This window comes from Natator depressus, chromosome 2, assembly GCF_965152275.1.
Source record: "Natator depressus isolate rNatDep1 chromosome 2, rNatDep2.hap1, whole genome shotgun sequence".
NCBI classification, from domain to species: Eukaryota; Metazoa; Chordata; order Testudines; family Cheloniidae; genus Natator; species Natator depressus.
In genome coordinates this window covers 135,781,529-135,794,625 of record NC_134235.1, presented here as the reverse complement: position 1 = coordinate 135,794,625, position 13,097 = coordinate 135,781,529, and the positions used below count along the sequence as shown (strand labels likewise).

The 13,097-nt window shown below is 39.9% G+C and overlaps 1 protein-coding gene across 4 annotated transcripts in view; it reads right to left on the bottom strand.

Annotated features, from left to right (window-relative positions):
* Window positions 1-13,097, bottom strand: part of CTNND2 (catenin delta 2) — a 1,172,806-nt gene that overhangs the window by 957,928 nt on the left and 201,781 nt on the right. For all 4 annotated transcript variants that reach the window (XM_074945030.1, XM_074945027.1, XM_074945025.1 and 1 more), the window contains one exon: window positions 8,488-8,621. In XM_074945030.1, the coding sequence (XP_074801131.1) occupies window positions 8,488-8,621 (134 nt within the window). The remainder of the gene's footprint in view (window positions 1-8,487; window positions 8,622-13,097) is intronic.

Genomic DNA, 13,097 nt, shown 5'->3' with positions numbered 1-13,097 from the left:
ATGTTAATGCAGAGCTGGAAAGGACCTTGAGAAGTCATCAAGTCCAGTCCCCTCCACTGCAGCAGGACCAAGTAACCCTACAATATGCCTGACAGGTGTTTGTTTTTAAAAAAAACCTCCAATGATGGGGAATCTACAGCTACCCTTGGAAGTCTATTAACTATCCTTACAGTTACAAAGTTTCTCCTAATATCTAACCTAACTCTCTGGTACTGCAGATTAAGCCCATTACTTCTTGTCCTACCTTCAGTGGACATGAACAACAACTGATCACCCTCCTCTTTATAAAAGAGCCCTTAACATATTTGAAAACTTATCAGATCACCCTTGCCCCCCCAGTCTTCTTTTCTCAAGAACAGAATCATAGAATGATAGAAGATTAGAGTTGGAAGAGACCTCAGGAGGTCATCTAGTCCAACCCCCTGCTCAAAGCAGGACCAACCCCAACTAAATCATCCCAGCCAGGGCTTTGTCAAGCCAGGCCTTAAAAACCTCTAAGGATGGAGATTCCATCACCTCCCATTCCAGTGCTTCACCACCCTCCTATTGAAATAGTTTTTCCTAATATCCAGCCTAGATCTCCTTCACTGCAACTTGAGACCATTGCTCCTTATTCTGTCATCTGCCACCTCTGAGAACAGCCTAGCTCCATGCTCTTTGGAACCCCCCTTTTAGGTAGTTGAAGGCTTCTAGCAAATCCCCCCCTCACTCTTCTCTTCTGCAGACTAAATAAACCCAGTTCTCTCAGCCTCTCCTCAGCCCCTAATAATTTCTGTTACCCTCCACAGGACTCTCTCCAATTTGTCCACATCCTTTCTGTAGTGGGGGCCCCAAAACAGGACACAATACTCCAGATGTGGCCTCACCAGTGCTGAATAGAGGGGAATATTTACTTCCCTCGATCTGCAGGCAATGCTCCTACTAATGCAGCCCAATATTCTGTTAGCCTTCTTGGCAACAAGGGCACACTGTTGACTCATATCCAACTTCTCGTCCACTGTAATTCCCAGGTCCCTTTCTTCAGAACTGACACTTAGCCAGTCGCTCCCCAGCCTGTAAGCAGCTCATGGGATTCTTCTGTCCTAAGGGCAGGACTCTGCACTTGTCCTTGTTGAACTTCATCAGATTTATTTTGGCCCAATCCTCCAACTTGTGTAGGTCACTCTGGACCCTATCCCTACCCTCCCGCATATCTACCTCCTCCCCCGCCCCCAGTTTAGTGTCATCCACGAACTTGCTGAGGGTGCAATCCATCCCATCATTCAGTTCATTAATGAAGATATTGAAAAAAAACCAGCCCCAGGACTGACCCTAGGGGCACTCCGCTTGATACTGGCTGCCAGCTAGAGAGTGAACTGTTGATCACTACCCATTGAGCACGACAATCTAGCCAGCTTTCTATCCATCGTATAGTCCATTCATCCAATCCATACTTTTTTTAACTTGCTGGCAAGCATACTGCAGGAGACCGTATCAAAAGCTTTGCTAAAGTCAAGGTATATCATGTCCACCAATTTCTCCATATCCACATAACCAGTTATCTCATCATAGAAGGCAATCAGGTTGGTCAGGCATGACTTGCCCTTGGTGAATCCATGTTGACTGTGCCTGATCACCTTTCTCTCCTCCAAGTGCTTCAAAATGGAATACTTCAAGACCTGCGCCATGATTTTTCAAGGGACTGAGGTGAGACTGACCGTCCTGTAGTTCCTCAGATTCTCCTTCTTCCCCTTTATAAAGATGGGTACTATATTTGCCTTTTTCCAATTGTCTGGGACCTTCCCCGATCGCAAGGAGTTTTCAAAGATAATGGCCAATGGCTCTGCAGTCACATCAGCCAACTCCCTGAGCACCCTCGGATGCATTTCATCTGGCCCCATGGACTTGTGCATGTCCAGCTTTTCTAAATAGTCCTTAACCTGTTCTTTCACCACTGAGGGCTGATCACCTCCTCCCCATACTGTGCTGCCCCGTGCAGTAGTCTGGAAGCTGATCTTGTCTGTGAAGACCAAGGCAAAAAAACATTGAGTACTTCAACTTTTTCCACATCATCTGTCACTAGCTTGCCTCCCCATTCAGTAACGGTCCCGCACTTTCCCTGAGCTTCTACTTGTCGCTAACATATCTATAGAAACCCTTCTTGTTACCCTCCACATACCTTCCTAGCTGCAACTCCAATTGTACTTTGGCTTTCCTGATTACACACGGGCATGCTCGAGCAATATTTTTATACTCCTCCCTAGTCATCTGTCCAAGTTTCCACTTCTTGGAAGCTTCCTTTTTGTGTTTAAGCTCACCAAAGGTTTCTCTGTTATGGCTGATCACCTGCCATATTTGCTATTCTTTCTGCACATTGGGATGGTTTGTTCTTGCACCCTCAATAAGGTTTCTTTAAAATACAGCCAGCTCTCCTGGACTCCTTTCCCCCATATATTAGCCTCCCAGGGGATCCTGCCCATCAGTTCCCTAAGTCAAAGTCTGCTTTACTGAAGTCCAAGGTCCGTATTCTGCTGCTCTCCTTTCTTCCTTTTGTCAGGATCCTGAACTCGACCATCTCATGATCACTGCTGCGGAGGCTGCTACCCACTTCTACTTCCCCTACCAATTCTTCCCTGTTTGTGAGCAGCAGGTCAAGAGGATCATGGCCCCTAGTTGGTTCCTCCAGCACTTGTCCCCAGCACTCTCCAAAAACTTCCGGGATTGGTCTGTGCACTGCTGTATTGTTCTCCCAGCAGATGTCAGGATGATTGAAGTCCCCCATGAGAACCAGGGCCTGTGATATGAAGACTTCTGTTAGTGGTCCAAAAAAAGCCTCGTCTACCTCATCCTCCTGGTCTGGTGGTCTATAGAAGACGCCCACCACAACATCACCTTTGTTGATCTCCCCTCAAAACATATCCCAAAAACTCTCAACAGGCTTTTCTCCAGTTTCATACTGGAGCTCTGAGCAATCATACCACATAGAGTGCAACTCCTCCACCTTTTCTCCCCCACTTGTCCTTCCCGAACAGTTTATACCCATCCATGGCAGTGCTCCAATCATGTGATTTTTCCCACCAAGTCTCTGTTATTCCAATCACATCATAGTTCCTTGACCGTGCCAGGACTTCCAATTCTTCCTGCTTGTTTCCCAGGGTTGTTTTTTTTAAACCTTTCCTCATATATCAAATATTCTAAACATTTTATAATTTTTAATTCTCTCCTATAGGTTCTCTCTAATTTACTCACTTCTTTCCTGACACCCAAACCTGGACACAGTTCTCCAGTTGAGGCGTCATCAGTGCCGAGCAAAGTAGGAGAGTTACCTCCCATCTCCCATCCACAACACTCCTGAATGATATAGCCTTTTTCACACCAGCATCACACTGTTGACTCATACTCAATTTGTGACCCACTATAACCCTCATATCCTTTTCAGCATTACCACCACATAGGCAATTATTCCCCATTTTGTAGTTGTGCATTTGATTTTTCTTTCCTAAGTGAAGTACTTTGCATTTGTCTTTCTTGAATTTCATCTTGTTGAATTCAGACCAATTCTCCAATTTTTCAAGGTCATTTTGAATTTTAATCCTGTCCTCCAAAGTACTTGCAATCTCTTTCAGCTCGGGGTCATCCACAGATTTTATAAACAAATTCTTCATTTCATTATCCAAGTCTGAATGAAAATATTGGCTAGTACCAGACCAAGGACTGACTCCTGCAGTACCATATCACATATGCCCTCCCAGTTTGACGGTGAACCATAACTACCCTTTGAGTACAGTCTTTCAATGAGTTGTACAACCACCTTACGGTAATTTCTAAACCACATTTCCTTAGTTTGCTTATGAGAATGTCATGTGGCACTGTGTCACAAGCCTTACTAAAAATCAAGATACATCACATCTACTGCTTCCCTCCTAATCCACTAGGTCAGTAATTCTGTCAAAGAGGGAAATTAGGTTGCCTTGGCATAATTTGTTCTTGACAAATCCATGCTGGCTATTTCTTATAATCTTATTATCCTCCAGGCATTTATAAAGTGATTGTTTAATAATTTGTCCCAGTATCTTTCCAGGTATCAAAGTTAGGCTGACTGTCTATAATTCTCCAGGTCCTCTTTGTTCTCCTTTTAAAGATACATCTGTTTTCCCTTCTCCAGTCTTCTGGCACCTCACCTGGCATCCTGTTATTTTCACAGATAATTGCTAATGGATCTGAGATTGCTTCAGCTAGTTCTTTAACTAGGCTAGGACGAATTTCATCAGGCCCTGATGACTTGAAAACATCTAAATATTCTTTAACCTGCTCTTTTCCTATTTTGTGTCTCATTCCTTCCCCCTTGTTGTTAATATTAAAATGTGTTGACCATCTGGTCACTATTTGCCATTTTAGTGAAGACTAAAGAAAAATAGGTATTAAACACCTCAGTTTTCTTGATGTCATCAGTTATAAGCTCTCCTTCCCTGCTAAGAGGATCTGTACTTTCCTTTGTCTTTCTTTTGCTCCTAATACATTTAAAAAACCTCTTCTTATTGCCTTTTATGTCCCTTGCTAAGTGCAACTCATTTTGTGTCTTTCCCTTCCTGATTTTGTTCCTACATGCTTGTGCTATTCTTTTATACTCCTCCGTAGCAATTCGGCCATGTTTCCACATTCTGTAGGATTCTTTTTTGATTTTCAGGTCGTTAAAGAGCTCCAGATGGAACCATATTGATCTCTTACTATTCTTTCTATCTTTCCTTTGCATCATGATAATTTGCAGTTGTGCCTTCAATATTGTCTCCCAGCTCTCCTGAACTCCTTTTTTCCCTTTGATTTTCTTCCCATAGGCTCTCACCTACCAGTTACCTTACCTGTATTTCAGTATTGAAAAGAACTGAGGGAACAACAATATTTACTGCACAGTGTTATAAAGCATTATATGGATCTCTACTTATATACTGTCAATGAGGCCCCTTGCCATTTACTGCTGACACGGGAACAAATTCATGCTGAAAAGTAGCATGTGATCACATTAATGTTATATCCACCACAAAGATTGTCCCTAGCAGGGAACAGAGTAACTTGTGCATGACATGAAACAGCCTGGTCAGGGATCATTCGCAAACACACAGGCTATGCCCCCAGACGCTGCCCCAAACTGTCCCCTCTACAGCTGGAAATTATACATATTTTGAGGAAATTGAGAGCAGGGAACCAAAGTTGTACTCTATATCCCCTTGTAGCCATTCATTTTCATTTATGTTCCCAGGTGCAGTCCAACACCCGAGTGTGACCCATTACATCTGTTCAGGCAAAACATCCCTGGAAAAATCCTCAATACATCAATTTACATATAATAGCTAGTAATTAAAATGATGAAATTACTTTAAAAAACCCAACATCCAAGCCTTTGTTCTGTGTTTATACTTTATCATAAAGACACGACATGAAAAGCACGCAGATATAGATTCTGAGCTCATTGTTGCTGTGTTAAAATATGAAACTTTTATGTTTGGAATATTAAACAATCTGCTGTTATTAGACCAGATAATCTCATTGGTAAAACTGAGGCAGCATGTGGATTATTGGAAGCCCCATAATAGTAATGAAAAAATATTACTATGCACTTACCTCATATTTTAAAAGTTTTATAAAAATCAGTTTATACTGCTTATAGTTCATGTTACTTCAAATTATGTTTTGGAAGCTTGTTCATAGTGAGTCTATAGGCAGAAACAATTATCTCTGTGCTGTGCTCACGTACATTTTACCAGCTACAGGTAGACTGGTATGATAAGTGTGAGATCATGCATAAGAGAAATTGTACATGTGTACCTCAGACCTAAGTCAGTTTTAAATTCAAAATGTAGAATTCCCAATCACCCATTTGTCATATAAGAAATTAAAATAGAAAATGTAAGTCTTTTTATCTTTAAATCTCCATATATCCTTCCTCCAATTTTCTGACCAAAGTGTATGTTCATCAGGTCTGTCCTTCCCCCCAAATCAGCTGCACCTACAACAGTCACTATGATACCATTATCGCTGTGGTTCTGCCTGCTTCAGTCATCCAGAGAAACAGCTTCAGATATCAATTTCACAGAGCATATTAAGTGAGCATAGAAGTAAATGAAAAGTTTCTGCAGCTGAGCCAAGAAATTTTTTAAAAAGTTAGGTGGAATAATTGTATATGTAATGACCAACCTGGAGGAAATAAAATATATTTTATTAAATTTGGCCAAGGACAATCTGATTTTAAAAGTGGTTGTCCTGTTTTTAATTTGTTTGTTTTTATTCCTCTTCATAATTAGCCATGTTCATGCTTCCAAATCTTCAAGTAAGGCCAGACTTCTGAGCAGAGCCAGAGGATAAATTAACCCAAAGTGTTGGCTAGACAGACAAATCACATGCTTTTTTTCTACTAGGAGATGGGAAGCCATTTATCTTGAATGCCAGGTTAAATGAGCTCATAAATCAGGGATATTAGAGATTGAGAACACTTATTACGTCACCTAGTCCATCTCCCTGCCAGTTCATTACCACACAAAATACACCCAGAATTTTTAAATGCAGTTTCAACAGTTTAATTAGACCATGTTTTAGTTGTCTGGACTGTTAGTCAATATGGCTTTTCCTGTTTTGTGAGGACATCAAGCTTAGTACTGTAATGTGTGCCTGGTAGAATCAAACAGTATTGTGTGTAGAGGAAATAAGCCAGAGTGTGTTTTTCTTACAAATATGGGTCATTCCAAAACCAAAAGCCTTTACCAATAAAACACAGATCACTTTTAAGTCACGTGACGCATATGTACTGTGAACCACTCTCACTTTCTGGTCAACTTTTAAGCCCAATACACTAAATCACAATCTACTCTGAAAAAGTTAGGTTGTAAAAGAAGTTATTCATTTCACATATCATCTTAGATAATGAGCGTCTCCAGATAACGCTGTTATACTGCATGAAAACCCTCATACACATCAAACACATAGGGCAACCGTGAATCTCTTTAAAAGTTAATGTAGCACACCAGAGAACATTTTTAATTTTTAAGCTATATAAACTACCAATTGCACAACAGTTGTAAAAACAAAGTATTAAAGAAGTATAGGACAACGGACTATTTCAATTAAAAATACAATATAACTTCTAAGAATCCTTAAAGAAGCTGTCAGTGTTATCTGAATAATTTTGCATTTTAAAAAGTATAATTGATGTTTTTATTGCACATGCATCTTCTAACATAACACAACAGGCACACAGAGTTAAAATCCAAACTCCACCACATGTCTTTAACTTAGATAAAAACAAAATGTAAATTTCAATTTAAACTTCTTCCCTAGATTGGGCTTGTTTTGTTCCTAGGGTTTCTCCTTTCAGTATTACTCTGTTCTTGCCCCTATTTCCCTCTGAATCACTGAGCGGCTCAAACTCTTCATATACTCCTGGGCCAAAGCTAGTCTGGTGAGTCAGCAGAAACAAGTCTCTCTCTCTCTCTCTCTCTCTCTCTGCCTCTGCAGGATGGTAGAACCAGATATCCTGTCAGAGTACCCTTTTCTGTGAAGATGTATGACACGTTAAAATTTGTCAAGGGTCCAAAGTACCAAAACTAGATATTAAAGTGTTTCCCCCTTTTTTTTGGTGTAGCAGGTGCTACTAATGATCAAAACCATAAGCAGTTTTTAAACTCAGCTGTTTTCAAGAACAGCAGTTATGGCCATCTCCTATGTTGGAGGCAGAGGGGTTGAAAAGCAAAATATCAATGGTACGGCAGTCTTCCATAAGTGAATTTCTCTGACAAAACTTCCTTTAGCCATACAGATATACTGAATAATTCTCAGTGTATTACAGTAGCGTAAGGAGATATATTCAAAATACTTAGTTTTCATTAGCTGTGTAGGAACCTCAAAATATACAGAAGACTGAATTGCTTATATAAACACATCTGAACCTGTGTCTCATCAGAATCAGAGTGGAATTTAATGAGATTTGTTTTTCCAAAATTTCTAGTACTTGCTTTTTTGTTTTAGCCAAGTAGACAATACCAAAAGAAAAACCTCTTGATATATTTTGGAAATTCTGCTTCTGGTCTCAACCGTTTTCATGTCATGCTGGAAACAAGTGAATGTAAACAAATAACAGAATATTTTCAAACAAACAAGATAGGGTTCCCTTCAATCCTTACACAAAGCTTTGGAATGAAAGTTACTTTCTTCACAGTGGTTCATATGTCCCTAACTGTTACACTCTGTACTGAAGAAACCTCCACATATAATAAAGGGAAAGGAAAGGATGTTGTACTTATAGCAGTCTAATTTAAGATCACCATACAATATACCAGGCAGAACCACAAAAAAAACCAACAAATGTCTCCCCAAACCAATGACCACAAAATACTGTTATGAAACTAAATTGAGGTATTTTTAAAACAAGAAATATTTCTGTTCCTTCATGGCATCAGTAATAAGCCTCACAAGCATGTGCGACATAATATGTAATCAAAAGCCACTATACTTGTGTACCTGTTCCTTAACTGAAGCTAGAATAGCAGAGGTTGTCTCTGTTTCAGAACCGTCCCCATTGGATGTATTCAGCACAGGGCTAAGGGAACTTGTCTTGTCAGAAGATGAGGGCTGGTCTGGCACAGGCATAGCTCCTATGATTCAAAAAAGAAAGAAAAATGTTTTGATATTACAAATCGCATGTGTGTCAGGAATCAAATACATACAATAGTAACCACCCTAATTTCAGAAAAAAATTAATATTTTGTGTTCAGCAGAGCTAATTTGCTTCTGTTAGATAATGTGAAAGTCCTTCATTTACTATTCTTTAAAACACAAAGATTATTTAACATTTATCTTAAAAGCATTCTTTTAATCCTTATATAAGAATTCTTGTAATCCAGTTTGCCTCCATATCATTCACCACATTGCATCTGGAGCTAATTCAAACTATGTACAGTTGTGGCATTTGTATAGTATTCTAGGGGCTATGTCCAATACAAAATTACAATATCGCGGGAGTGATGAATCACAGGAGTGATGCAAGCAGAGGACCAACAGATGAGAGAAATACAGAATTTCACGACTTCTTGAATTATGTGCACATTTACTATGCACCTATTCGTAGTCTAGTATTTTGCTTAACTTCAACAAATCTAGCAGTGTTTTTGCTGAAGTTTTATCAGCAATATTATTGTAAAACAGTAATAAAAGTTATTCTGCACCCTCCCTTTTTTTGTTTGGAGTGAGAGAAGTGAGAAAGCCAATGGTTAGAAGTGAAGTCTCTTTCTACTTTTTTGTTCTATAAAGCTAGGGATAAGAGGCAAGAGGGAAGCCATGATTTTGGAGGCTGAGCCATAGTACGAAGGGACATAAAGTGTATAGTCCCCAGGTGTATCATATAAATGGTGCAGTTGCTGTAAAAGTCAGTGGGGCTCTAGAGGAAGTGCTCCTGCTACCTTAGTTTTTCCTGTGTCACTCCCCTAGAAATTAGCTTCCACATTTTTATGAAGGAAACCTTTCATTTATAGGTTTCAGAGTAGCAGCCGTGTTAGTCTGTATTCGCAAAAAGAAAAAGAGTACTAGTGGCACCTTAGAGACTAGCACTCCTTTTCTTTCATTTACAGTTCTCGTGAAGCTGACTTAAGTGGTGAGTAAGGTTTAGCCTTAGCTAAACCTTACACACCACTTAAATCAGCCTTTGTTATATGAGTCCTCTTATATGAGACCTAAAGGTCTGGGGAGCTCGAGTCCACAATAAAAAGTAAACGCACATCAGAGCTACCTAGCACCAACTAACTGCAATACACTTCGATAGCAGTGATTGAGGAAGTTTGGGATTAAAATGCCCCAAATTGTCTAGGCACAGAGTGAATGTGCCAGAACACACCGCTAGCCAAAGTAAAGCCCTGAAGTGACATTTTATAACTTTTTAATTTTTCTCATTCTGTGCAACAAATATAGGTTTTTACAGTAACAAGTTACATGTTTTACAAAATAACTTCAGCAACTCAGCAATGTAATTTGCAGGAATTTATTTAAAAATATTATACTGTCTGCAAAACCACGTATTACGTGTGTGCGCACACATACACCATGACCCATCTTGTAATCTTGACTAATTATTTTAAACTAAATTATGAGTCACTTAATAGGAAGCAAGATCATTTTCTTTTCTGATGTTGCAGTTGTTCGCTTTAGGGGGGCTAGTGGCTCACATTGTGGAATTCTATTCCAACCTGAGAGATGCAGTTCTGGATGTAATTTCAAGACTTTGGAGCACAAGATTCCCTACCACTTCCACTTCTCTCCCCTCTTCCCCTTCTTTTGTCTTTTCCTCTCCCTTGCTGCTATTTAGTTGGTGTTGGTCCTGTTCTACTATCTCATCCTCGCTTGCGTCTTTCTCACTCAGTCCCCAATAATACATTTTAAAAAATATATGTTTTTTAAAAATCTTTTAGAAAGTGCAACTAACCTAACAGTTCCCACTATGATCACTATGCTTGTGTGCTATATCCATTTTGTAGCACCCTGCATGAAACCTGGAAGGAGTAAAACAAATTGCAAGATGGAAGTGTTTGGAGAAGGCACCAGGAAGCCAATCTGTGTGGACATGGCTGGAATGCTTGCTGCAGTTGCAGCATCTATGTAAATACATCTTTTAAATGTCCAGTTTAGTTTTCAACACATGGAGTCGTCTCCTGTTATTACCCAGCATGGGATACATGAACACATCTTTTCTGTATTTAGATTGCAAACTGTTAGGGGCAGGTATTATCTGTTACTATGCATTTAACATGCTGTGTTACTACTATTACTAAATGCTAATATTTGCTGTTAATAAACAACCATACAAATCTATATAATTTCTATCATTCCCTCACATACCAACCCACTTAAAAGTGCACTGCTGTCTTTATCCAGGGCAACGTGCCCAATATTTATGTCCCCCACTGACAGAACACAGAACAGCAATGCTGGTTTCTCAAACACAAGGCTAAAACATCATAGGCAGCTCTATGCTACGAAAGGAGGCTAGAATTACAACAGAGTAAAGTGCATATTTGAGACTTTCTGGTATCTCTCTCCATTATTGCAGATCTCTTTCTGCAAAGATTGCAAATATTTCCAATAATTCTTTTCAACAAAAGACAGATATTAAAAGTCTCAATAATTAATCGACTTGCCCAACTTATTCTTTAAAATCTAGTAAAATATGAAGAATGTGGATTATAAACTATAAAGAGATGGTCATTAGCTATTACAAGCCATTTTTGTGCTTTTCATGTGCAGGCATCTATTTACTTTCAGAATCAGGTCTCTGATTATTGTTTAGACTTAACTGAAGTTTTTACTTGTGAAAAACAGGAAATATATTTAGGAGTTGCATGCGAGGCCTTCAAAGACATTTTGTGTTAAGACAAAAAGAAATGAGGTGAAATCCTGACCCCACTGAAATCAATGGCAAAACTTCCATTGACTTCAATAGAGCTAGGATTTCAGCTTGTGTTGAAAAGAGCATTTGAACACTGTGGTGATATTGTAAACAATACTGAACCAGTGTGTTTGCAATTTTTTCTTATGAGGAGCACTCTGTGAAAATTAAGGAAGGTTAATTTTGCCATTCTAAAAGCTGTATTCAGCTTCAGATCAAAAGATAATCATATTTCTAATTTCACTATTCTAAATTTGCCAAGCATGATTAAGATGGAATTAGATGACAAAAATCTGATTCATTATTTACTTATTTTATTTTGTGTTTAGAAATGAGGATAATTTGAAATAAGATTATATAATTTAACCTTTTTATAACATTACAGGAAGATACAGCCACAGTTTTTAAATAGCCAGAAAAAGAGCTAAGCCAGTTTTACAGGCTAAGGCTTTCATCATGCAAATTTTATGCTTGTGATTCCAATTGGACTACTCATTGTGTATAAATGTAAGCATATGCATAAGTCTTGGTGGGTTTAGGGCCTTCATCTGTACATCCTATTCAATATGCAAATTATAAAATGGACTTTTAAAACATCTATGTACCAAGGAGAGGGCTACAGTTGGCCTGTTTAGTGAACATTAAAAGCCATTAAAATCTGGTCATGATAAGATTATCAGCTCACCCACTGATCCAAAATCAGAGAGTATCTTTTTCAGACCAGTTTTCCAATTCAAAGTACTCAAAAAGTAATAGTGACTTTCTCCCAACTATAAATTGTGTGGTGAATCACAGTTGCTTATTTGTATTAAGGAACGTGCCACCTTTGTGAACATGCCATGTAACAGGGAAAAAAAAGAATTAAGAGAGAAAGTAGGGGTACATTAGTTCACACCTCCCTACTGTTTTACTGCCCAAAGACTGAGGGAGACTACATGTATCAGCGTTTCCCTAAAAGTCTATGGAGAAAGCAAGGTCTAGTGGGATAACCAACTGTAGCAGGGCGGTCACCCTGCTCTGGTTAGGAAGGGGTTAAAAGCAGCCAAGGGAGGCTGCTTAGGTAGTCAGCCACAGGTGTGGTTGCACCCAATTAGAGACCCAGAGTGTGGGGGCACTGCTGTGGGGCAGCACCCTAAAGTAAGGGGCACCAGGGTCCAGGAGGGATACGGTGCCTGAAGTGCTGTAAGTGGTGAAGATCTGGAGAAAGCAGGCACCGGTAGGAAGACACCGGCCAGCAGGAGGCACGCCGAGGCTGGAACTGAGCTAACTCCCAGATGACCTGCAGGAGGCGCCACAGCGGTGAGTGCCCCCCGTGATACACCAACAGTCTAGGAGCCAAGAGCTTCACAGTTCTGTTTTCAGCTCTTCCAGTGACTTGTCCCTTCACTTCTCTGTCCCAGCTCCCGCACACACACCCCGTTCCTCCCACCTGCCACCTATTTCTAAAATAAGAATACTAATCATTCCCCCCTCTCCCCAGGGTACCAAACTCTCCTACCTGTTGCTGGACCTGGAGAACGAAGAGCAGACGCAGCAGGGAGGGAACTGTGACTGAAGAGATTACATGTAGGGACCAAACACTCTGTGGAACTAATTTGAATGAGACCCACGGAAGCTTGTATTGCTCATGTGCCTGCTTCAGATACTGTCTGACATCTATGTACTGCAATCACTTCCTGTTAGCAGCAGTTGGTAC